General features: G+C 38.0%; 1 protein-coding gene across 6 annotated transcripts in view; it reads right to left on the bottom strand.

Annotated features, from left to right (window-relative positions):
- The window catches only part of LOC306964707 (complement component receptor 1-like protein), a 62,630-nt gene that overhangs the window by 4,758 nt on the left and 32,668 nt on the right, over nt 1-25,204 (bottom strand). For 2 of the 6 annotated variants that reach the window (XM_079558813.1, XM_079558815.1), the window contains exons 5-13: nt 13,636-13,712; nt 13,374-13,553; nt 12,786-12,971; nt 11,190-11,369; nt 9,519-9,698; nt 7,070-7,249; nt 5,232-5,411; nt 4,501-4,557; nt 2,164-2,227 (exon numbers count right to left, since the gene is read on the bottom strand). In XM_079558813.1, the coding sequence (XP_079414939.1) occupies nt 2,164-2,227; nt 4,501-4,557; nt 5,232-5,411; nt 7,070-7,249; nt 9,519-9,698; nt 11,190-11,369; nt 12,786-12,971; nt 13,374-13,553; nt 13,636-13,712 (1,284 nt within the window). Of the gene's footprint in view, nt 1-2,163; nt 2,228-4,500; nt 4,558-5,231; nt 5,412-7,069; nt 7,250-9,518; nt 9,699-11,189; nt 11,370-12,785; nt 12,972-13,373; nt 13,554-13,635; nt 13,713-13,829; nt 13,930-14,735; nt 14,916-25,204 lie in introns of all 6 variants that reach the window. The other 4 variants (XM_079558814.1, XM_079558817.1, XM_079558816.1 and 1 more) reach the window with 4 other exon arrangements.

Genomic DNA, 25,204 nt, shown 5'->3' with positions numbered 1-25,204 from the left:
ATGTAAAATGACTCGATAGTTCTGCACAAGCGCAGCAACGAGAAGTAGTGCAACTCGACAAGCCGTCTGTTTGGATTGTACGCCGGGTACTGGTGCTACACAAATGTTTTGATAATGACTTTATACCAGCTCGTATACCACGTCAAAAGGAGCAGCTGAGGTGGCTCGGGCATCTGTTCCGGATGCCTCCTGGTCGCCTCCCGCGGGAGGTGTTCCAGGCATGTCCTAGTGGGACAAGGCCTCGTGGAAGACCCAGGACACGGTGGTGGGACTATGTCTCCGAGCTGGCCTGGTGTGGCCTCGGGGTCAGAACAGCTGGAGGAGGTGTGTGTGGATCGGGAAGTTTGGGCATCTCTGCTGAGACTGCTGCCCCCGCGACCCGGCCCCGGATAAAGCGGAAGAAAATGGATGGATGGATGGATTTATACCAGCTCAAATGAATGATTAACAACTGGCCAGTGTTAATTCTGACAACATATTTTAATTTAGTTTTAGTCTTTTGACGGAAATGTAATTCGATTTTAGTCTAGTTTTAGTTAAAAAAAATATTTAGTCTAGTTTTAGTCGACTAAAATTGTAAGTAAATTTAGTCGACTAAATTTAAGACGAATTTAGTCGACTTTGCTTTGATAATATTCATTATAATCATATTTAATCTTAACTGGAAAAAATGAAATCTTATCTTAGACAAAAATGACTTAAATGTGCTTGAAATAAGACTTTTAATGCTGCTTTTGATACGGTTTTGACTCGTCCTGAAACAAGATTGCCAACGGAACTAGACAGATGTTTCTTGCCTTTGACCATTTTGTCTCATTTCAGTTTTTTTTTGGTCTTATTTTAAGCGTTCAAGCGTTAATTTGTCTTATTTTGAGTAAATTAATGCTTGTTCCATTGGCAATCTTATTTCAAGACGAGTCGAAACCTAGTCAGAATCAAAAGTCTTATTTCAAGCACAAATCAAGCTATTTTTCTAAGATAAGATGGCATTTCTTTCCAGTGCATGAAGCTCCTCCACATGAACAAAGCTCAGAGCTGATCCTTTAGCAGTGAATTTACACACTTAAAGTAAATAGCAAGCATGGGCTTAAATGTCTTGAATTGAGAAAATGTTACTTGTTTTGAGCGGTTTTCACTCATTTAGACTTTTTTCCTGATCTGGCCAAGTTTACTTTGCTCTTTTGAGGACGTTTACGACTAGTTCTGAGGTTAATCTCACTTGAAATAAGAAAGTAAAACTGCCAATGAGATAAGACCAATGTTCTTACCCCATTGGCAAAGAAAATTACTTGAAATAAGGACAAAATGTATTGAAACGAGCCAGAAACATCTCAAAGCAAGTAAAATAATCTGGATCAAAAGCCCAACTACATCTTTCCTCGTCAAAACATCTCAAATTCTGATTATTAAGCTCAAATTGAGACTTTTATACTAATCTAGTTCATTAGTTTTGATCTGAGGCTCTTTCAGGCGCTCAATAGAAGTTTGGATGATTCTAGTCTCTCCTTTTCTTTTTTATTTAGTCTGATTTTAGTCGACTAAAATATCTGGACATTTTAGTCAGAGTTTTAGTCTCATGAGAAACTTTTAATTTAGTTTTAGTCCAATTTTAGTCGTCAAAAATAACACTTTGACTAAAATTAAGATATTTTAGTCGACGAAATCAACACTGCAACTGGCTTTGCTCAGAATTGACAGATTTGATCATTTATATTTATACTCACGGTGCTGTAATAAAGCAACGGAAACAGGGAAAACATATGAAAGGACCCTGCCCCTCATGAATGTTCTTGCGGGATATTTCTTCTAAAGGGACACCCTCAGCAGGCCCCCATTGTTAGAAAGGCCAATGAACACCCAATGTTTCTGTGCAAAGGTGTGAGTAAACCCGACCGCTCTGTGCTGGAGAGCCTTTACAAAAGCCCAAGCTGCCAGATAGCGCACAAATTAACATCGACATTGAACACACACACACACACATCCACATGCAAGTTAGTGCAACTTGGAACGTGAGTGACATGACATGGCCCGGGGGGGGTGGGGGGGGGACATGCTTTGGTTGTGCAGGTGGTGACAGGAGACTGTGCAGGAGGTGACAGTCTGAAGAGAGGAATTGCCGTTATGCCGTTAGCGAAGCCTTATACGGATCTTAAGCAATGTTACCCCTTCTTTTTCTTCAGGAGTCCAAAGTAAACACAACATCCAACAACAGAGAGGGAGAGGAGAACTACAAGACATTTGACAAATGAGCAAACAAAAAATGGAGAAATGACAAATGCATGTTATTTCAAATGTCTTTTGGCTGAAATAAAACGAAAAAAAATTAAATATTGTTGTTTTCTGATCTGGAAAGCAACTCGATAATAAACAAAATTAACTATTCCACATGCTCAGAGCGTCAGTTAAGATTTGTTTACACTTCAAATACACACTTTATTTGCTGTTTAACACTTGCTCAAAGTCTGTGACAATCACGAAGTACGAATAAACGTTAAGAGTTAATTCCAGAGTAGGGCTGCTCGATTATTGAAAAAATAATAATCACGATTATTTTTGTCATAATTGAAATCACGATTATTCAAACGATTATTTGTTGCCTTTAAAAAAAAATCCAGCAAAAAAGTGACAAAAATCCATTAAAAAAAAACACAAAAATCCAGCAAAAAAACACAAAAATCCAGTAAAAAAGTGACAAAAATCCAGTAAAAAAGTGACAAAAATCCAGCAAAAAAGTTACAAAAATCCATCAAAAAAACACAAAAATCCAGCAGGAAAAAAGACAAAAATCCATTAAAAAAAAGACAAAAATCCATTAAAAAAATGACAAAAATCCAGCAAAAAAATACAAAAATCCAGTAAAAAAGTGACAAAAATCCAGCAAAAAAATTACAAAAATCCAGCAAAAAAGTGACAAAAATCCATTAAAAAAACACAAAAATCCAGCAGGAAAAAAGACAAAAATCCATTAAAAAAATGACAAAAAATCTATCAAAAAAAGACAAAAATCCAAAAATTAAAAATTTGAAGAATTTTTAAAAAAAAAAAAAAAAATTTAAAATTAAAAAAAATAATAATAATTGAAAAAAAAAAATTATAATCGATTTTTTGCGATTATGCTAATTTTGGAATCGTTTACTGTTGTAATCGAAATCGTAATCGAACTTCGATTAATTGCACAGCCCTATTCCAGAGCACTGAGACACAGTGGAATAACAGCAAATCTATCGTCTATGGTTCTTTTTCGCTTGACATTATACTTCTAAACAGTTAACAGACGATATATGAAATCGAGCGGGATGCCAGATCGGATAACAACGTTTCACACAATAGCCATGTTAAGCCGATGTACGTGGCAAAAAAAAAAAAAAAATGGCTTGCTGTTGGTTAAGTTTATTAGTTTATTTGTCAGGGACCACATAAAAAAATACATTAATCTTAAGGCGAGACACTGCAGGCGAATAGGGAAATAATGTATATTTACAGATATCAATTTCAAACTTTTGCTGGTATAAATGTGAGAAAAAAATACAAGTTTTCTGTTATTTTATCTTTTCATATAAGAACAAGGTGTTTTATGCCTAAAAATGCCCCAAATTTCCCATCTTTTCAGCGACGAAATCTGAATAATGGACAGAGCTACATTCAAATGTATGGTTTCATTTTATTGATGAATGAGTTACTTTCTCAGAGGGGATTTTGGATTTCTTTTTTAGTTTTAAAATAAACTGTTTTTTAGTGGAAACATTTGTAAAAATTTTATTTTCGCCTTATTTTTTGACATTCAAAACTCAATAAATGGGGCTTAAGGGATTAAATAATAAAAAATCCCTCTGAAAAAATCATCCAAATATTGTTCAGTCCAAGGCTGGAAAATGTGAAGTCTTTAGGTCCGACTGACGTGGACATAGTGTCGCCACAATGACAGAAAAATGTGTTTTGAGAAAAAGGCCCTTGAAATTGTGTTCTCCCATATAAGTCTATGGGGGAACATTGAATCAGCGCAATATTTAAACATGTTTTTGTGAAGATTCGGTATATTTTCTGTTTCCGGGTGAAAGCTTATATGTTCAGAGACCAATTTGGCCCAAAACCTGAAAACTGAAAAAATTGAGTTTTGCCTGTAGTGTCTCCCCTTAAAGAAAAGATGCACTGAACCAGATATAGCTATTGCTTATTTCCGTCTGAATCCAAACAAATATGGATTTTACCGATATTGAATTGCAATGTATTTACAAAAACCTTCTACCAGAGCCGTTTACTTTGTCAATTTTTCATCAGAGAGCCGAACTAGCCTCACATTTATCTGTCAGATTCTTTGTTAATAAACCGGTAAAGCTAGCACGAACTCTTGACTGATTGTAAACCTGGATGAGCAAAAATAATCTGAGCGACTTCATTCTGGCCTTGAGCCTTTAAATGAAGTATGTGCTGTGTGTCTTCATCCTGGCCGTACTGCCATGTGTAAATCAATCCCAACCATAACAGAAAAACAAAACTTACCGCCCAGAACGCTGAGAACAACCTTTAATGTATGTCCTTCATTTCCTGCCTTCTCATCTGTAAAAGACAAACAAAAAACAGGTTTTTATGAATCGCAAGTTGGAGATGAAGTTCCAGTGATTCACAGCGACGTTCGAGCGATCAAGCCATCGTGACAAACAAGGCAGGGAAAGTCTGCGTCGCCATTCTCAGAAGAAGCCAGTGAAACCCAACCAAGGAGAGGTGATTTATGCAGATCTTTAGGAAGGTTCACAGCCCGAGGGAAGACAAAGACCAACCACAAGGATGGGTGTGTCGTGTGGCGGAAGAATTTATCAAATAGATTTGTGGATACAGTCAAAGAGTACGGTATAAAGCAAGGAACTTTGGGTGAAGCTAGAGAAGATGAAAGAGAAATGAAAGTGGAATGAGGGCTGAAAGATTTGAAAAAGCTAATTGGTGTGATGATCATTTATAAGTAATCAGATAACATGATTTAATCTCCAAAACAATTACAATCTGGTTTCAATGGGAACTTACTTTGTGCTACAAACAAGAACGTAATGTTTGTATCGCTCTCAAATGTTTACGCTCCAGGGCATGTTTTAACAAATGAAATGAATTTTTGATTTTTAATACATCAAAAATCCATTTACAACCTCGACTAGATATTTTTTTCTCCAAATCATTCAGCCCCAAAGAAGAACCACTTTAGTTTCAGGCTGCACGGACAACAGTTGGACTCCTCTTACGTATGCACTGCGGGAGTCCCGGAGACCACTGACTGTTATGGGCACATGTCTGTTCACTCTGGCCACTCATTGTGTATCCGCTTTTGCACCCAACCACCACAGAGTCCAAGTACTTATAAGAGGGGCGAGGACCCTCCACCACCAGCCCATGCGTCACCTCGGGGCTACTGCATGCAACCACTGCGGCCAGAGAAAGGAGGGATGAGCCGGGGACCCACACAGATGTTCGCAATGTCACGGTCGTCACTAGGGCTGGTGTTTTCGTTAAAATCATATTCACACGTCGGACAGTGAGGTCAAACTTAGTAACTGTGAGCACAGATTGGTTTAGGAAATGGGTAAGTTCAGGTTAATTTGCGTCTAAGTTCATTAATTGTTAATCCTTTAGAAACAGTCTTTTCCCATTCGCAAACACTTCGCCCAGAAAAAAGTCAAAACTAAACCAATTCCAATTTAGGGAAAGTTACACGAGTTTTAGAATTCTTCAGAATCACTCGCAGGATATCGGTGTGGGCTCTCAGCCGCACGAGAGTCGTCCAGCTTCAATGAAGGTTCTTGAGTCTAAGACAGGCGTCTCCAAGTAAATTTCGCTGGGGCCCATAATATACCAGCAGGGCCCATAAACAAAAGCTCCAGTAAAATATGATTTGACCGGGAAAATACTATTGAGGAAACTTTTTTCAATAAAAGAATAATAATGAGCCTGACAGGACTGTAGCCTCAGCTTACACTTGTATTGCACTAAACAAGCAGACTTATGGGTAGACTGTCCATTTACCACAGGATAATAATGTGCTGTTTATATCCTGATCGCTGTATTATGTCAGTGCCCTCTGCTGGGCATGTGTGGAATTCTTTCATTAGTTTCTTTAAGCTGCCCCCTAGTGGCTGGAATGAACATTCTGGTTATCTCTTTAAAACTAGAGACATGCTTTCTTTTTTGACATACTCAGTAATTTGTGCTCTACAAGTCAGGGGCTGGATTTAATCATCTCGTGGGCCGGATTTGGCCCACGGGCCGCCTGTTGGAGACCCCTGGTCTAGAACCTTCATTGAACCTTTTAAACTATAATATATTAAAAAATGAGAAAAGCACATCTAGAATTTCAGACTGAAGACCAGAGTGACCTAAATCTGATTTTTTTAATGCTTAAATGTGACTCGTATCTGATCCCCTTGAGTTTTTATATATAGTCTGCTCTAACTTTATTCTTTATTTTTATTATTTGCATTCATTGTATATAAGATACCCTTACTTACTATGTTATTGATGCACATTTCCTGTCTTTTTATTGCACACCCTGAGTGTTTTCTGAGAGTTGATTTAACGAGTGAATTTCTCCAATGATTATCTTCTGCATGATCCTCATTATGCAGAAGATAAAAAGGATGATCTTATCTTAACACAGTTTAAGCAGTGACTTTCTCCTCACTATCCCAGCACTGGACTCCACTTTAACACGCTTCTTTGTACAGACGCCGCTGCCCCAAAAAAGACCATAGTCCTAACACAGTCTCTCCTCCTGTTTCAGCTTCGTTGGTTTTGCACAGTAACTTTACCAGAGAACTTTGAGGATGCGTTTGTTCAGCCATGACATAAGATCACATGTTGCATTTACAGGAAATAGAAATGTGAATAACCATAATAACGATTTCCCTAAAAAAAAAGAATCCACATTGAACAGTAAGACCTGCAGTTTGAACGTCGTCTAATACAAATCAAATAAATAACATTGTGACCTCACTGTCGTCTGGTTGGTTCGTCCATCAGTCCTAGTTCTGACCGTCATTGCACTGAAATGATTGGGTCTGCACTGGCTACGGGTCGGTTTACTTACTTGTGCACTCTGGCAGTTTGGGAGACCACTGACTATTATCACTGCACGTCACGGTGCTCTCTCCGCTTAGAACGTGTCCAGAAATGCACTCAAACGTCACAGTGTCCATGTGTTTATAAGAGGGACGCGGAACACCCACCACCACACCCCCCTGCACCACAGGAGTCTGGCACACAATCACTATGGACAGAGGAAGACGGGATAAGGAAAGGAAAATCTAACTTTGTATGTCAAATGTGTCTGTGTTAATCCTCCAGCTAGGAACTCCCTGACCAAAGATCTGGAGATGGGCCCCTGGGTGTCGCTCACTGCTCCTGACGGGCTGTCCCAGTGACACTGAAGGATCTTTCAAATGCAGTTCAATTTTCCCCATAGGTATAATAAAACACGCCTTTCTTCACAAATTTCCCCCTCTTTAACACCTGCTCCAGCGAGTCGGTCTGATATTCTGCATAGATTGTACCCCTTCCCCAAAAACACAGTAGTTAGGAGTCCGGTAAATGCAGAAACAGAGTAAATGGTTCAATGAAAGCCTATAGGTTAGCCTCCAGGTGAAACTTGGAAAATTGTGGAAAAAAAGTGCATTCATTTCTGTTATTCAACTTGAACTGTGAAACTGATGTATGATAAACCCCATGATAGATTATGTATAGCCTTTATTTGTTAGAATTTTGAATATTATGGCTCACAGCTTGTAAAAACCCCTAATTAAAAATCTCAAAAAATGTTAATATTTTGAAAATAGATTCAAGTAGAGGTGATTTATGCAGATCTTTAGGAAGGTTTACAGCCAAAGGTAAGACAAAGACCAACCAAAAGGATGGGTTTGTCATGAGGTGGAAGAATTTATAAAATAGACTTGTGGATATAGTCAAAAATATGATATAAAGCTTTGGGGAACTTTGGGTGAAGCTGCATTGAAGCTAGAGCTCTACCGCAAGTGAAATGAAAGTGGATTGAGGGCTGAAGGATTCATTTAAAAAGGGGGTATTCTGCTTTTTTCAGTCCCATAGCACCAGTCTATATCTCACTACAATGATGACAAACCTTCTGTTGGTCTGTAAATGCAGTAAATTAGAATAACTGCCTTGTATAAAATGTCTCTCTCAAAATGGCTGTAGTGAATGTCTTGAAATAGGCCTCTGTCTCTTTAAGAACCTCTGAGCCTTTAGACACGCCCCCTCCACACGCTGTCTGTGGCATCAGTGGGGAGGGGGTTCTGCTGAGGAGCAGTGGTTGGTTACTCGGCCGGTGACCAAAGCTCGGAGGCGTCTCCAGGAGGTGGGGGCGTTCCTAGGAGGACTCAGGCAAACCTATCCCTAAAATGGCCGCCATCAGAGTTTTTACAGATTACTCAGAAATACGTGAATGTGCCAAGGCGACACTTCAGCCATGTTTTTAATGAGGGAGTGACAGAATAACATGATGGAAAGCTGGAAAAAGTCAATTTTGCATAATACCCCCCCTTTAAAAAAACTAATTAGTAATGATCATTTATAAGTAATTACATAACATGATTTAATCTCCAAAACAATAACAATCTTGTTTCCATGGGAACTTACTTTGTGCTACAAACAAAAATATAATGTTTGTATCGCGCTCAAATGTTTATGCTCCAGGGCATGTTTTAACAAATGAAATGGATTTTTGATTTTAAATACATCACAGATCCATTTACAACATAGACTAGATATTTTTTTCTCCAAATCATTCAGCCCAAAGAAGAACCACTTTAGTTTTAGACGGCAACAGTGGTTGGACTCCTCTTACGTATGCACCGCGGGAGTCCTGGAGACCCCTGACTGTTCGGTCCGCTCATTGTGTATCCACTTTTGCACCAAACCACCACAGAGTCCAAGTATTTATAAGAGGAGCATTGTATATAAAGATACTCTTACTTACTATTTTATTGATGCACATTTCCTGTTATTTTATCGCACACCCCCATTGTGAGAACAATAACGGATGATCTTATCTTAACACAGTTTAAGTAGTGACTTTCTCCTCACTATCTCAGCACTGGACTCCACTTGTACAGACGGCACTGCCCCCAAAAAAGACCATAGTCCTAACACAGTCTCCCCTCCTTAAACCAATGTGAATGTTTTAGCTCTGTTGGTTTTGCACAGTAACTTTACCACAGCAACATGTCACAATCCTTGCTCGCTTCCTCAAACGCTACATGTGACTTTGTGTCCTCTTCTGCGCATGCGTCACTTTGGATGCATTTGTTCAGCCATGAGATAAGATCACATGTTGCATTTACAGGAAATAGAAATGTGAATAACTGAATAATTTCCCTAAAAGTTTGAACGTCGTCTGATACAAATCAAATAAATAACATTGTGACCTCACTGTCGTCTTGGTTGGTTCGTCCATCAGTCCTAGTCATGACCGTCATTGCACTGAAATGATTGGGTCTGCACTGGCTACGGGTCGGTTTACTTACTTGTGCACTCTGGCAGTTTGGGAGACCACTGACTATTATCACTGCACGTCACGGTGCTCTCTCCGCTTAGAACGTGTCCAGAAATGCACTCAAACGTCACAGTGTCCATGTGTTTATAAGAGGGACGCGGAACACCCACCACCACACCCCCCTGCACCACAGGAGTCTGGCACACAATCACTATGGACAGAGGAAGACGGGATAAGGAAAGGAAAATCTAACTTCGTATGTCAAATGTGTCTGTGTTAATCCTCCAGCTAGGAACTCCCTGACCAAAGATCTGGAGATGGGGCCCCTGGGCGTCGCTCACTGCTCCTGACGGGGCTGTCCCAGCGACATTGAAGGATGATGAACGGGAAGTAACAAAACAATCTTGTCGCGATTTCTTTCGTTTAAAATAAATCCACAGTGATCTGTAGTTCGCACATCGCTGCCTTGTCGACGTCATGACTTTAAATGTTTAATATTTTATTTTTTTTATTTCAAAACCTATGAGAAAGAATGGCAGGACTTCCAGAATTGGAGCAGCTGTGAGGCAGGTCAGTCTGTGGAGCTCAATATTCTGCATAGATTGTACTCATTCCCCCAAAAACACAGTAGTTAGGAGTCCGGAGTAAATGGTTCTCAACATGCACGATGAAAGCCCATAGGTTAGTCTCCGGGTGAAACTCGGAAAAATACAACATTGTTAAAAAGTGCATTCATTTCTGTTATTCAACTGTGAAACTAATATATGACAGACTCCATGATAGACCACATTCAAAGTGAGGTATGTATAGCCTTTATTTGCTATCATTTTGAATATTATGGCTCACAGCTTGTAAATAATAAAAATAAAATGTGAATATTTTGAAAATGGACTGTAATAATCATCAAAATTATAACAAACAAAGGCTTGGCATGTGTCACTTTGCACGTCATGACTCTATATCCTATATTAGTTTCACATTTTTAAGTTGAATTACAGAAATAAATTAACTTTGGAGCGATATTCTAATTTTCCGAGTGTCACCTGTATATAGGAGTTTGTGCGTTAAGTTTATATTATGGCTACACACGTGTAAGTAAGTTTTACTTTATTAATCTCATCTCTGTAGATTCATCTCTGTAGATTACTTAAACAGCAGCAAGGCTAACGCCACACATCGAATTGAAAGAAATGCTTCCTTCCTTATGCTGTCTAAAATTAAAGTCTACTTTATGGCTGCACGATGTGAAGAAAATTGCAATCCATAAACCATTTCAACACAGTACATTACTTGAAACTCAAAGAAAAATCATAAATCGTTTTATTTATTTTCATCATTGTTTTTCTCTCGTGGAAGTTTGTAAACTGGGTTAGGCGTTATAAGTTTTCACTTCAGCCTAAACCCTTTCGGTCGTGTTGTTCACAAAGAATTGGAAATGTTTTTACGTTTAAAGGAATGAATGAACTGACCGAATAAACTACTACTACTACTACTACTATCAAATTTACTCAAAATGTTTTCAAGGCTGAAATGGAACCCAAGTAGAACCAAATCATGTATTAAACTGACCTCACTCGAGTTACTGTGCAGCTCACATTCTCAGCATCACGATCCTCAACACATGATCAAACATTACCTAGATTTCCCTTCAGCCCTAACCTAAAGACAAAAAACAGAAAGCTGTCCCTGTGTGTGTACTCACTTATGCACGTCGGCAGAGCTGCTGACCACTGGTCCATGTCTTTACACATCAGGGTGCTCTGTCCATTTAACTTGTACCCCGTTTGGCACTTCAGAGTCACGGTCTCATCGTACTTGTACGTGGGACGAGCGGCACCCACCACCTCGCCGTTTTTGACTTCAGGAGCTTTGCATTCAATCGCTGCGTAAATAGGAAATGGTAATAAACAAAAGCTGCAGGAAGAATCTTCAGGAAGTGATTGTTTTGTAAAAGGGTGGGTCAGTAATGTGGTAAATAGTTCATTTTCATTGTTGCCATGTTGTGACATCTTCTACATAAATCTGTTTAAAAGGCATCTGCTTCTTCTCTGCTGATTTTTGACAAATTAAAAACATGAGGCTATTGTTGTTGATGCAGTGATGACAGGGTTCAGACAGGCAGAAGAATGTCAAACACTATATCAAGCCAGTTTATGCCATCTCATATTCCTTTAAATCACAGATCCCTCCAAGGCATGTGCTGTCACTGCCACGGGGCTTCAAAAGCCTCAAACAGAACACAATCAACAACATCAAAGTGTCATAAAACTCACAAGGCATCTTGTAATAACTAATAACTTTAAACCTTAGTGGAATAATATCAGGGGAATCACACTGAAGCAATGTTTTTTATGTTAATATTCTCAATATCCCATTGTTTACTTTTAGTTACAACACTTCAAGTGCCGTTTCAAACCAAGAGAAAGATTTAGAATCTAAATTTCCGGAGTTGTTTCATTAACTTTTAGTTAAGGGGTGTCAAACCCCTGCCCTCTAGCCCATTCCTGTGCAGAGTTATGATTTTTTAAAGAATAACCAGAATGCTCATTCTAGCCACTAGGGGGCATTCAATTTAAAAAAAGGAAAGAGTTCCACACGTGTCCAGCAGAGGGCACTGACATAAGAGCTCAGGATATGAACAACACATTACAGCACAGTAAATGGCAGTCTGCCCACGGGGCGGCTGTGGCTTCAATAACAACTTACCACCACAGAGTGCAGAGTGAATGAATAAGTGTAACTATGTAGTACTTTGAGGAACTTGTAAAGTGCAATACAGGTGTAAGCCGTTGTCATTAATGAAGCTTATTATTATTCAATCATTGGAAAAAGTGTCTCTATTATACACGGCCCGCGACCCCCCGTGCTGTAAAGTTACATAAATCATTAAACACACCTTTTCCAGCAAGAAGGGAAACCAGTGCTGCACGATCACAAAGCCCTTATTGTTCCAACCAGAGTTCAATGCTCCACGACACTTATTTAGAACTGACCATTCTCAAATTGATTCTTTAACAACATGCAGCACTCTTTGAGGCCAAAATATTTCTGTACTACAAAAGAGGTAAACAGTTAAGTAAAGGAGCTTTGATGCAAAATACAACACATTTCCAAGCACAAAAATCCTCTACTGCAAGTGTGGCACAGTTCACTCCGTAATCCAGCATTCTTGCATTATTCTTGCATTAGAAATCAGCAACACTCTGGATAACTAATGAAATATCCCTTTAATTCTACCATCATATTCTGACCAATCCTCCATGTTGGTTTCTAACTGTGTGTGAGCACTTGTACTTACGATTGCATTTTGGCAGCGCTGGGCCCCATTTGCTGTTGATGTCGCAGGTAACTGTGGCTTGTCCTTCCATGCGGTGTCCGGCTGCACACCTGAACGTGACTGAGGACTGGAGGACGTAAGGAGGCCGCGCCCCTCCAGCCACCACTGAGTTTGACACCATGGTACTTGGCTCCGGACAATTCACCACTGGGGGGAAAAAAAAGAAGCAAAGCAGTGATGATGGGCTGATTAGTGGCTACACAGACTCATTTATAACAGTTTGATGCACATTTCTGAACTTGAGCACATGAGTCAAGTCCAGCGGTATCAACAATACAGAGCAGAAAGGTTAGCATGGCATCCAGAATGAAGTTTGGATATAAAGAATGAAAATGCATCTTCATCATTAACGGTATTATAGGACGTTTGTGCCATTTTTTGCTATTCATTACATTCATTGCCAGTTGAAATCACATCGATTACTTTAAATGTCCTTTATGATCAAGAATGAACTTCATTTCAATGCTTTTGAATCTCCTGTTATCGGATTTTGACCTGTGATGCGGAAGTGTTAAGTATTTCAGATTAGAGAAGGTTGAATGTACACACAGACACATTTAGGAGGCGCAGGATGGAACTGTCCATTGTCGCCACACGTCGCTGTTTTGGATCCGTTCAGTTTATGTTGTCCTTCACAGCCGTACGTGATGACCTCCGAGTGCTCATAATCCTCCTTCACCGGACTAAAATATCCGTCAGCGATTGGGTTTGGCGCGTCACATTTGAGCACTGCAAAGAGGCATTTTATTGAGTGTTTAAAAGCAAACAAGATTCGAGGTTAAATTGTTATAGTGTTTAAAAATGGACAAACCTTCACACGTCGCTAACCTGCCCTGCCAGCCATTTACGCCACAAAAGATTTTATTTTCAAATGCCACCACTATATAGCTATTGAAAAACAAAATAAATACAAGCAAACATATAAGACAGGAATGTATTCAAAATATATAAATATAAACTACATAATTATTATATAAATTATACATTTTTTTCATTACGACTCACCCTTCATTGCAGACCACATGAGCAGTAGCACCAAAGTCAGTGCCTTCACTGTATTCGACACGTCCATTTATAACCTCTCCAGCAGAACCACAGTTTCTTACTAAAACGAATAACATAACAATAAAAGAAGAGGTTACATTTAAAATACAGCTATAACAATAAAGCTTCAGCGAGGTCGGATGCTGCGACACACTTCCAAATCACAATTACAATTTCCAAACTAAATATTTAACCCTACACTTTGTTGTTTGCTGTGCTAATGTCGCGCTGTAATATCAATCTAGCTCTTGCCAGGTTAAGAACACTTTACATCGCACAACATGTAGTTGTAGGATTGTGGAGAGGTTTGTGATCATGTATAAAAGCTGCTTGATGCTGAAAGTGAAATCTATCAAAGCTATATTTCGTATATCACTTTTTAGGTTCGTTTTGCCAGACACTAAGGTTGCCTTACCATAGTGTCTGGCAAAACGAACCTAAAAAGTGATACTAGAACACAAGTAGACACAATGAACGTTACAAAGTTTATATTACGTATAATCTAAAAAAAGAGGCTAAAACTTTGCACCTCGATATTCTACTTTACAATCTGTTCTAATTTTGATTTATTCTTATTTCCTTATTGTTATATTTCTGTCCCTTAAGATTTTTGCTTTTACTTTTCTCCACTATTTAACTGTTTGCACATTTCCTGTCTGTTTTGCACAACCTGAGTGATCTTATTGAATGCCGAATGTAACAAGTGAATTTCTCCGTTGTGAGATCAATAAAGGATTATCTTATTTTAAAAGAGCTTGATGACTGCCTGAAATGGAGAATGTTATGAAAAATTCCTTTACGACTTACTACAGTCTCACCATTCAACCAATTACGGTGTTAAAATCCCTACAACAGACTAATACTTACTTGTACATCTCATGTTTAAACGACTCCATGTTCCACCGGAGCAGGTGACAGCCCCAGATCCTCCTTCTCTTTGATATCCAATCTCACAACCGAAAGTGACTGACGTCCCGTCGGGGGCTGGGAAAGTGACATCAGTGATCAACTCTGTGTTGGCTCCTCCTGTGGGCCGGTCACAGTCACCTGCAAAACAAGATGGTTCAGTCAGAACTAGGGCTGTGCAATTAATCGAAATTCGATTACGATTTCGATTACAACAGTAAACGATTACAAAATTAGCATAATCGCAAAAAATCGATTATAATTTTTTTTTCTTCAATTTGTTTTTTTTCAAAAAAAAGTTTTTTTTTTCAATATTTTCAAATTTTATTTTTTTCTCTAATTTTTAATTTTGGGATTTTTGTCACTTTTTTGATGGATTTTTGTCTTTTTCTGCTGTATTTTTGTCTTTTTTTGATGGATTTTTGTCTTTTTTTGATGGATTTTTGTCTTTTTTTTGGATGGATTTTTGTCTTTTTTCTGCTGGATTTTTGTCTTTTTTTTTATGGATTTTTGTCTTTTTTTTAAAATGGATTTTTGTCTTTTTTTTAAAATGGATTTTTGTCTTTTTTTTTTATAGATTTTTGTCCTTTTTCTGCTGGATTTTTGTCTTTTTTTCTGCTGGATTTTTGTCTTTTTTTGCTGGATTTTTGTCACTTTTTTGATGGATTTTTGTCTTTTTTTGATGGATTTTTGTCACTTTTTTGATGGATTTTTGTCTTTTTTCTGCTGGATTTTTGTCTTTTTTTTTTTTATTGATTTTTGTCACTTTTTTTGCTGGATTTTTGTCATTTTTTTGAATGATTTTTGTCACTTTTTTGATGGATTTTTGTCTTTTTTCTGCTGGATTTTTGTCTTTTTTTGATGGATTTTTGTCTTTTTTTTTGATGGATTTTTGTCACTTTTTTGATGGATTTTTGTCTTTTTTCTGCTGGATTTTTGTCTTTTTTTTTAATGGATTTTTGTCATTTTTTTGTGGATTTTTGACTTTTTTTTATGGATTTTTGTCACTTTTTTGCTGGATTTTTGTCTTTTTTTGCTGGATTTTTTTCTTTTTTTGCTGGATTTTTTTAAAGGCAACAAATAATCGTTTGAATAATCGTGATTTCAATTATGACAAAAATAATCGTGATTATTATTTGTTCAATAATCGAGCAGCCCTAGTCAGAACTACCACGCAATAAAGGAAAGCATCACGAAACCCCTGCTGTAACTGAAAAAAACTCATGTACAAATGAAAATGAATGCTGGATGTGTGTCCAATAGTTCTACAAATGTGTGCTTGGAATAAAGTGTCAAGGATCACAAAATACTAGTGATGAGCGAGTGAAGCCTTGTAACACTTTGAGGCTTTTCTGGCATAAAAGTGTTGTAAGCTTCAAAGTCTCAGAGCTGTTTCATTCTGTTTGAACACTAGCGCTGCAACTAACGATTATTTCGGTAATCGATTAATCTACCAATTATTTTTACGATTAATCGATTGGCTGTGAAAGGTGCATGGAAATGGTATTTTTTCAATTTTTTTAGCACATAAAGCTAAAGTGGCACGGCTTGAGGACACGTGGATGGAGTAAACTTAACCTCTTAAGCCCAGGGCCTTTTTTGCCCAAAAAGCTATAATCTACATTTACTAAGGTTTTATAGAGCATTTAGCAAGATATATGAGCGCACCCGGGCTGAAGAGGTTAAAGTAAACGTTTGTAGGAGGCTCTTTGTGCTAATTCTGCTTTCTGACTGGACGAGACAAAGACAGATATTTATGAAATTTACAATGTACAAAACACTGCAGACCCTCACTTTAAAAACAAAGTAGGTTTTCATCCAAAATACATAATTGTCATGTCTTTTTTGCTCTATTTTAGTCTGCGTTTACTAAAAAACGATTAATCGATTACTGGAATAGTTGACAATTCTTTTAGTAATCGATTAGTTGTCGATTAATCGATTATTTGTTTCATTCTGTTTGAACACTGACCACTTGTGGACAAACTTTATAATCGTGACAGTGCTTCGAATCAATTTTCTTAAGGAAGAGCGATTCAAGCTCCGGAGCGCCAAGTTTTTTTGTCCAGCACAACAAAATGCTCCATTCTCTCCACAGAGGGAAAATGTTGATGAACTTCCTGTGGCCTAGAATAATCACCATGAATCGCTTCTGGAGAACTGCATGATTTGATTTGCTCCTGGTGTTAGAAAGTCTCTAAAACTAGGTGCCAATATGAGTGAAGTCTACTGTGCGTAATGACATAATGCACTTACCATGAACAGTGCTGACCACACCGAGGAAGACGGCGAACACTATCGAAATCATCATCGCTCCGGCCTGAATGAGATCAGCTTCCTGTTAAAACCACAGGATATTTTTTGGCTTCCATTAGTTGAGCTGACAGTGGCACAAAACAAAACGCGCACAAACTTAAAGGAATAGGCCACCATTTTTACATACTGAGATATGTTCTTACCTTAGCTTTGACGAGTTCTATACGGCGTTAGCATTTAGCCTCTCCCTCTCTCCTCTATAGCTCCAAAACAGGTCAAGATAGAAGCTACCAAGCTCTTCCACGTTTTCCCTATTTAAATATAGTTACGTGAAGTGTTCCACTACAAAGTAGTAGTAGTAATAATACCAGGAGTATTTAGGCATCCGCACAGTAAAGTGAAGATTACTGCGCAGATTTCGAACTACTCCTGGTATTATTACGCCTTACAATATAGTTCCCCCTTTTATCCACTTAGAAAATCCACATTGTTTAATTGTGTGTAATTATACTTTGTAGTGGAACACTTCACGTAACTATATTTAAATAGGGAAAACGTGGAAGAGCTTGGTAGCTTCTATCTTGACCTGTTTTGGAGCTATAGAGGAGAGAGGGAGAGGCTAAATGCTAACGCCGTCTGTGCTGTGTTTACGTGACTGAAGATCAGACAGGTCCTAAAGAACTCGTCAAAGCTAAGGTAAGAACATATCTCAGTATGTAAAAACGGTGGCCTAATCCTTTAAATATGCACTGGATTTTTTTTTAAACAGTAAAAAAAAAGCCATAGTATAAACCTGCATTTCCACGTTTTCAAATTCAATGGAAATTGCTTTAATCAGCTCTACAGTTCTGTGGTAACACCAGCAACACCTGGTTCAGAGAAACCTCATTTTTTGATGTGTGAAATGACACCGAGTGGAAAGCTTTATTCTTGCCCATGTTTTTTTTTTTAAAAGGTCCATCTCGTCTATATTCATGAACCATATGAAAGGCTAAACTTATTTTGTTAAAAAAAAAAAAAGAATATTGCACAATTTATTTCTTATTGTTTTATTTGTACCATTCTAATGAGAGCCTGGGCAGCTAAAGTTAGGTCTGTGCAATTAATCGAAATTCGATTACGATTTCGATTACAACAGTAAACGATTACACAATTAGCATAATCGCAAAACATCGATAATAATTATTTTTTTCATTATTTATTTTTTTTTTATGTTTTTTTTTTTATGTTTTTTTTTTTTAAATTTTTAATTTTTGGATTTTTGTCACTTTTTTGCTGGATTTTTGTCTTTTTTCTGCTGGATTTTTGTCACTTTTTTGCTGGATTTTTGTCTTTTTTGGGGGGATTTTTGTCACTTTTTTGCTGGATTTTTGTCACTTTTTTGCTGGATTTTTGTCACTTTTTTGCTGGATTTTTGTCTTTTTTCTGCTGGATTTTTGTTACTTTATTGATGTTTTTTTTAAAGGCAACAAATAATCGTTTGAATAATCGTGATTTCAATTATGACAAAAATAATCGTGATTATTATTTTTTCAATAATCGAGCAGCCCTAGCTAAAGTGGATATGTATTTATTCATTCACTCATTTGTTGCTTATGTGCAGTCTTGTGAGATGTGACATTAAATGAGAATGAGTGGGATCGAACGAGTAAAGACTGTGGGAAATCCTTTTGGTTCATTCTGACTACACTTTATTTATCTTCACCCTCCCTCTTAAAACGCACTGCCAGGAAATTGCGTTGGTGCAAACACGCTTGCAAAAGACACCTTTTTTGGTTGTTTTGTTTTCCCTTCAAAATGTCAAGCAGTATTGAATGACAGTTGATCGAAAAACGGTTGGCCGTTATGTTTAACGGTAAAGTCGTGGTTTATTCTTAATCTGCTGGTTCATGAAGCTCTGGTAAAAGCCCAGATCTGCCAAGGTCGTCAAAGTCATAAGTTTGACAATGACTGGTTTATTTCCAAACTCTGGAACTTCTGCAATTTAGGTCCATGTAGTTTTTTAGGTCACTTTCATAGCTTCATGGGACAATTTAGACCCTTTTGAAATGGTTTAATAGATCTGGATTAGACTCGATTTAGTCCTTCTGTGTTAAAACTTCTTTAGGGACCAATCAAGCTAATGATCACTATAAAAATCTTAGCCTTGTGACTTGTGACACATGAGCTTGTTATCCTTACGGTAAGGCCAATGTAGGTTAATACGCCTTTATGCTAATTGTGTCAATAAGCTAACGTTAAACTGTAAGGAGCTAGGATCTATCGCTGTCCTGTCTTTGGGGTGATTTAACCACTCCATTTGTCATCGTAACTACCCAAAGCTTTAATAGTAAACCACTCCGGAACTAACAAATGAGTGCTCTAGCCATAAAGTGGGGGGAAAGTCCAAAAACCTAGCATGCGCTGTATGCTAGCTCAAACACACGTATTTCTCCAGTTAAAAGAAACCTTTAACTCATACCAAACTATATGATTAGCAAGAAAACACATAGTTCAAGGCTGTAGGGAATTGAAGTACTCACCAAAGCCGTGATCTGTATGAAGGGTTTGTTGTTCTTGCCCGATAACAGTGGAGCCTGGCGGAGAAGCTGCGCCCACTCCTACCAGGAAGAGGAGTGACCAGTGACGTGACGTGAGTGACGTGACGTCGGGGGCGTTGCGTCATGAATGAAATGTTCCATTTTCATGGGAATAAATTAATAACCAGATTTTTTTATTGTTTTTTGTTTTGTTTTTTTAAATATGAAGAATAAGAACTAATCAGAAGAAACAGTTTTACATTTATTCTATTTTATATATTTGTATAATTATTTCAATTGTCAAAATAAATGTCACTTACTTTGTAATAAGTCCGGCCCACAACTTGTAGGGCATAAATTAATGTAGGTCCAAAAAAAAAAGAGAGAAAAAAGCCCATTCCTTTGCGGAGTCATGATTTTATTTTTATTTATTTTTGTAGAAATGACCAGAAATCTCACTCCAGCCACTAGGGGGCAGCTTAAATAAAAATAAAAGGAAATAATTCCACATGTGTCCAGCAGAGGGCACGGACATGAAAGATCCGGATGTAAACAACACATTGTAGTCAAGTGGGAAATGGACAGTCTGCCCCTGGGCAGCTGTGGCTACAATAGCTTACTACCACGGAGTGTGGAGTGAATGAATATTGACTGTAGCAGAGACTTGTGCCACAGGCTTGTAAAGTGCCGTTTTTATGAAGCTAAAGTCCTGCAGGCTCATTATTATTCACTTATTAAAAAAGGTTTCCTCAATAGTATTTTCCCAATGAAAACATTTTTTTTTCTTTTGTTTTTGGAACCCTGCGGAACACTCCCGATATGTTTGGACCCAGGTAAATGTACTTGCTTTCAGTGCGATGGCTGAAGTTAACGAGGATAAAAACTGAATAAACGTAGTAACGATGCACACACATGCACGCCCTTGGCTTGATGTGGCTAAATATTTACAGAAAATAATAGTCCTACTAAATAACGGTCGGTACCAGCTATTCAAAATACACAAAGTTGAGCAGAGTAAGTTTGAGTTTTTGTTGGTGCGGCCCTCCGACTCAATTCAGGCTTCTCATGTGGCCCCTTATGGAAATGAATTGCCCACCCCTGTTCTAGAATGTGATGATGTCCCTGAGCCCAGTGGGAGGCAGGGGACAGTTTTTCCGCCCCACCCACTTTTGCCTCTTTTTGCTTTGTCTCAGCACTTCCGTCGTACAGACACTTCCGGTCGAGCGGGAAGCCCATTGATTCATTGGAGAACGAGGGGAAATGTGATGTTTAGTAGATTGATTTGTGTAAAATATTCAATGTTCATTTGCACCAACATGTCAACACTGCACCGTTTCTCTGCGCGGCCTGAAAACGGCTTTCTTTTCGTGTAGCGATTGATTTGATCTCGACTTCTCCAGCCCCATGTTAACTGATTGAAATAACTGCCTTACACTTTCACAAGTCGTAAAGAACATTTATGAATTACAAAAATGATCATTAATATGAGTCACTGTCTCGTCACTGGGTCCATGATCTCTCTGTACAAGAAAAAACATGTCCTCAAAAACTTAAATACCTCTATACAATATTATAGGCGTTTAGAACACTGTGATGTCACCAGAAACCCAGCAATATTTTAATTTCTATTTAGGTTATATAAAATCTTTGAGTAGACATGTCTGCAGGACTAGCCTGGTTTAACATATCCTCGGGTCTGGACCTTCACAATTGAGCTCCGTTATCAGGTGGGAGGTGAACTCCTTTGAAACGATTGGATCTGATTTTCGCTAGTGTTTGGTCGTTGACGTAATGCGCCCGAGTGAGTGAAGCAGCTATCATAGCTCTATCGTAGCTCTATCATAGCTCTATCATAGCTCTATCATAGCTCTATCATAGCTCTATCATAGCTCTATCATAGCTCTATCATAGCTCTATCATAGCTCTATCATAGCTCTATCATAGCTCTATCATAGCTCTATCGTAGCTCTATCGTAGCTCTATCATAGCTCTATCATAGCTCTATCATAGCTCTATCATAGCTCTATCATAGCTCTATCGTAGCTCTATCATAGCTCTATCATAGCTCTATCATAGCTCTATCATAGCTCTATCATAGCTCTATCATAGCTCTATCGTAGCTCTATCATAGCTCTATCATAGCTCTATCATAGCTCTATCATAGCTCTATCATAACTCTATCATAACTCTATCATAACTCTATCATAACTCTATCATAGCTCTATCATAACTCTATCATAACTCTATCATAACTCCATCATAACTCTATCATAACTCTATCATAGCTCTATCATAACTCTATCATAGCTCTATCATAACTCTATCATAACTCTATCATAACTCTATCATAACTCTATCATAACTCTATCATAACTCTATCATAGCTCTATCATAACTCTATCATAACTCTATCATGACTCTATCATATAGCTCTATCATGACTCTATCATGACTCTATCATAACTCTGTCATAACTCTTGGGGGCATTCCTTGCGCTTTCCAAGGCTTCAATTTTCATTTCTGGATATTTGGGAGCCGAGCCAGGATGGATTGAAGAGCTTCCGTTACTCTCGTATCCGCCGCCATTGCCAAATGCTTGACGTCACCTCCAGCCCCCGCCTCCCCCGCTCGCTGAACGGCAGGTTGAAATTCACCCGATGTGACGCGGCCTCTGAGATCAGACCCACACGTACATGAAGGGAAATGATCATTGACCGTAGATTACAGATGACTAAGGCCAGGCTACTGCGGGACAGACCCAAACCCTTTGTGAATAGGTGGAAGTGCCCCTCCTTTGTGAGGCAATGTTTCGAAATCCTCAGATGTGACATGTCTGTTTAAATATTCAGTAATGCAACAGCAGTGAGGTCAGTTTGTTCATTTATATTTAATCAATATCCACAAGTGTGCACTGCAGTGTTGTTCGAGGCAAAACGCTAAATCCACTACAATACAATTTATTTATTCCTCCACAATACCTGCAAGAACTCATATCACGGAAACCCTCCAACCGCACCCTCAGGTCATCCAGGAGCCTCCACCTCCATGTTCCTTCAACCAAACGCCGAACCATGGGGGGCAGAGCCTTTTGTTCTGCTGCACCGAGGCTTTGGAACAGCCTCCCCGTGGAGTTGAGGGAAACAAAAAACCTGGACTTTTTTTAAAGCTAAATTGAAAACTTTCCTTTTTAAGAAAGCTTGTAATTGTTGATGTTTTTAATGTGTGTGTTGTCTTTTTGCACTCTGAGATTCTCTGAATGAAAAGTGCGTTACAAATAAAATGTATTATTATTATTACTATTATTATTCCTGCTTGTTTTATCATCACGTGTCAAAATTAGAATTGATTTAGGTCAAAGTATTAGAGAGAGAGAGAGCGGCTGCCAATTTTACTTCTTTTTAAACCCATTTTCTTACACACCAGCTTATTCTTTATTTATTTTATATTCTAAAAAGCAAGCTGTGAAATGTGAGTCATGTCTATAAGCACGAGGATATTTTGCCCACAATATTTTTGGTATAACCTCACAAGATAATCGGAGATATGGCTGTTCTGTTTTCCCGGATTGACTTTAGTTACAGCAATCTGGCAGAAAATCAAGAATGTGTAAGATCTGCTTATTGCAACATTTGAACCTTATCACAATCTGAGTAAAACAACATGTCATGACTTTATTTGATTAACCTGGGATTGGCTCCTTTTATTGTGGTTTTGTCATCAAACAATATCAAACATTTATTTTTTTGTCTGCCCTCTCATAATCAAAAGAGAGAAGGTAAATAAAAGAATATTCTCTATGAGCTTACCACCAAATGGCCCATATACTCAAATCATAGAATTCTGACAATCTTACATTTCCTAGAAAGAAAAGCTGTACATTATGAAAATGGGAAGTGAAACGTTCTTATGATGACACATAAAGGGAAGTCGACAGGTGGGGCAAAGAAATGTCTTAAAGATGATGCAAACTTTTTTCATACACATTCAAAGGTTGTACAGCCATAAAATACCAGTTTGTCACTTCCAAGGAACTGCCATTGCAACACAAGCGCGTCACGGTGCCAACGGTGCGTTCAGGAGCGTTCAGTTTTTCTCCGTCTCTTCGCACGGATTCGTTCACGTTTTCTCTTGGCGACTCTCACCGCGGCGAGCAGGAAGGTCAGCAGAAACAGAAGGAAACCACAACGCAGGAAGTGGTACCAGACAGGAAACGTGGTCCAGGTCCTGCAAAAATAAATAAATAAAACAAGTAAACAAACAATGACAATAAAACAAAAGTCTCAATAAGTGTTTTCCTGTCATTTGTCTGACCATTTGAAAACATTGTATGAGGCGAACCAAATAGGTGTAGATCCAGTTTTGACTACAAAGGGAAAGATATTCAACGTACTGTGTTAAAATGGATCCATTCTGATGGCTTTGATTGTAAGGGGCGCTTGAAGAGTAGTTTGGGACGGCTGAGGCGGTGGACAGTGATGTTGGTGTGGTCAGTCTGTCTGCGCAGTCGTACATGGGTTGACCTGGAAGAAAAACAAGACTTTTTAGCTGCAAGGTTTTATTTGATGATGTCTATATATTATTATGCATTTGTTAAGCTTTTGTAAAGCATCGGTAAAACCCTTTTCGTCATTTGTAAAACATTTACAATAAATTGCTCATTTTTTACAATCACAAGAATGGTAAATAATGACCAGTGTTAATTTTGACAACATATTTTAGTTTTAGTCTTAGTCTTTTGACTAAAATGTAGTTTAATTTTAGTCTAGATTTAGTCAATACAAACTTTTCAATTTTAGTCTAGTTTTAGTCGACTAAAATTGCATGTCAATTTAGTCGACTAAAATGAAGACTAATTTAGTTGACTTATATTTATAATATTCATTATAATCATATTTAATGTTGTTCCTCTGCTTCACGGAGCTGCTCCACATGAACAAAGCTCAGAGCTGATCCTTTAACAGAGAATTTACATGATCTGAGGCTCTTTCAGACGCTCAATAGAAGTTTGGATGATTTTAGTCTCTCCTTTTCATTTTTATTTAGTCTGATTTTAGTCGACTAAAATATCTGGACATTTTAGTCACAGTTTTAGTCTCATGAGAAAGTTTTAATTTAGTTTTAGTCCAATTTTAGTTGTCAAAAATATCACTTTGACTAAAATCAAGACTAAATATTATAGTCGACGAAATGAACACTGATAATGACCATGATTATGTTCAGCCTCTAAAAGAGTCTCAGGTTTGATGTCTCCGTGAGCCTTTTTTGTGTGTGAGTTTGGATGTTGTTCCAGTGTATCTGGCCTCCCCTGAGTACCCTGGTATTGCCTATCTATGCAAAACTTGCAAAATAGTGGAAAATCCTCCAGCTGGGAACTCATGTTGTTGTACAATTCACTGCTTTCTTTTTTCACAAACAATCTTTTTCAGCATTGATTTTTCATAACCATGAAACAATTTAAAAATGATAGTTGAAAAGTTGTATTCATTCATTCATTGGCATTACCTTGTATTCATTCATTCATTGGCATTACCTTGTATTTGAAGAGCAAAGATGCAGTTGCTCTGTGATGGCACTAGAACCCGCACACACATTGGATCACTCTGCTGTTGGCCCATGTTGTTACTGGCAACACAGTAAAAACACGTGTCTGTTTGG

The sequence above is a fragment of the Gobius niger genome (assembly GCF_951799975.1).
Source record: "Gobius niger genome assembly, chromosome: 6".
Classification (NCBI taxonomy): domain Eukaryota; kingdom Metazoa; phylum Chordata; class Actinopteri; order Gobiiformes; family Gobiidae; genus Gobius; species Gobius niger.
This window is presented reverse-complemented; position numbering and strand designations above follow the sequence as displayed.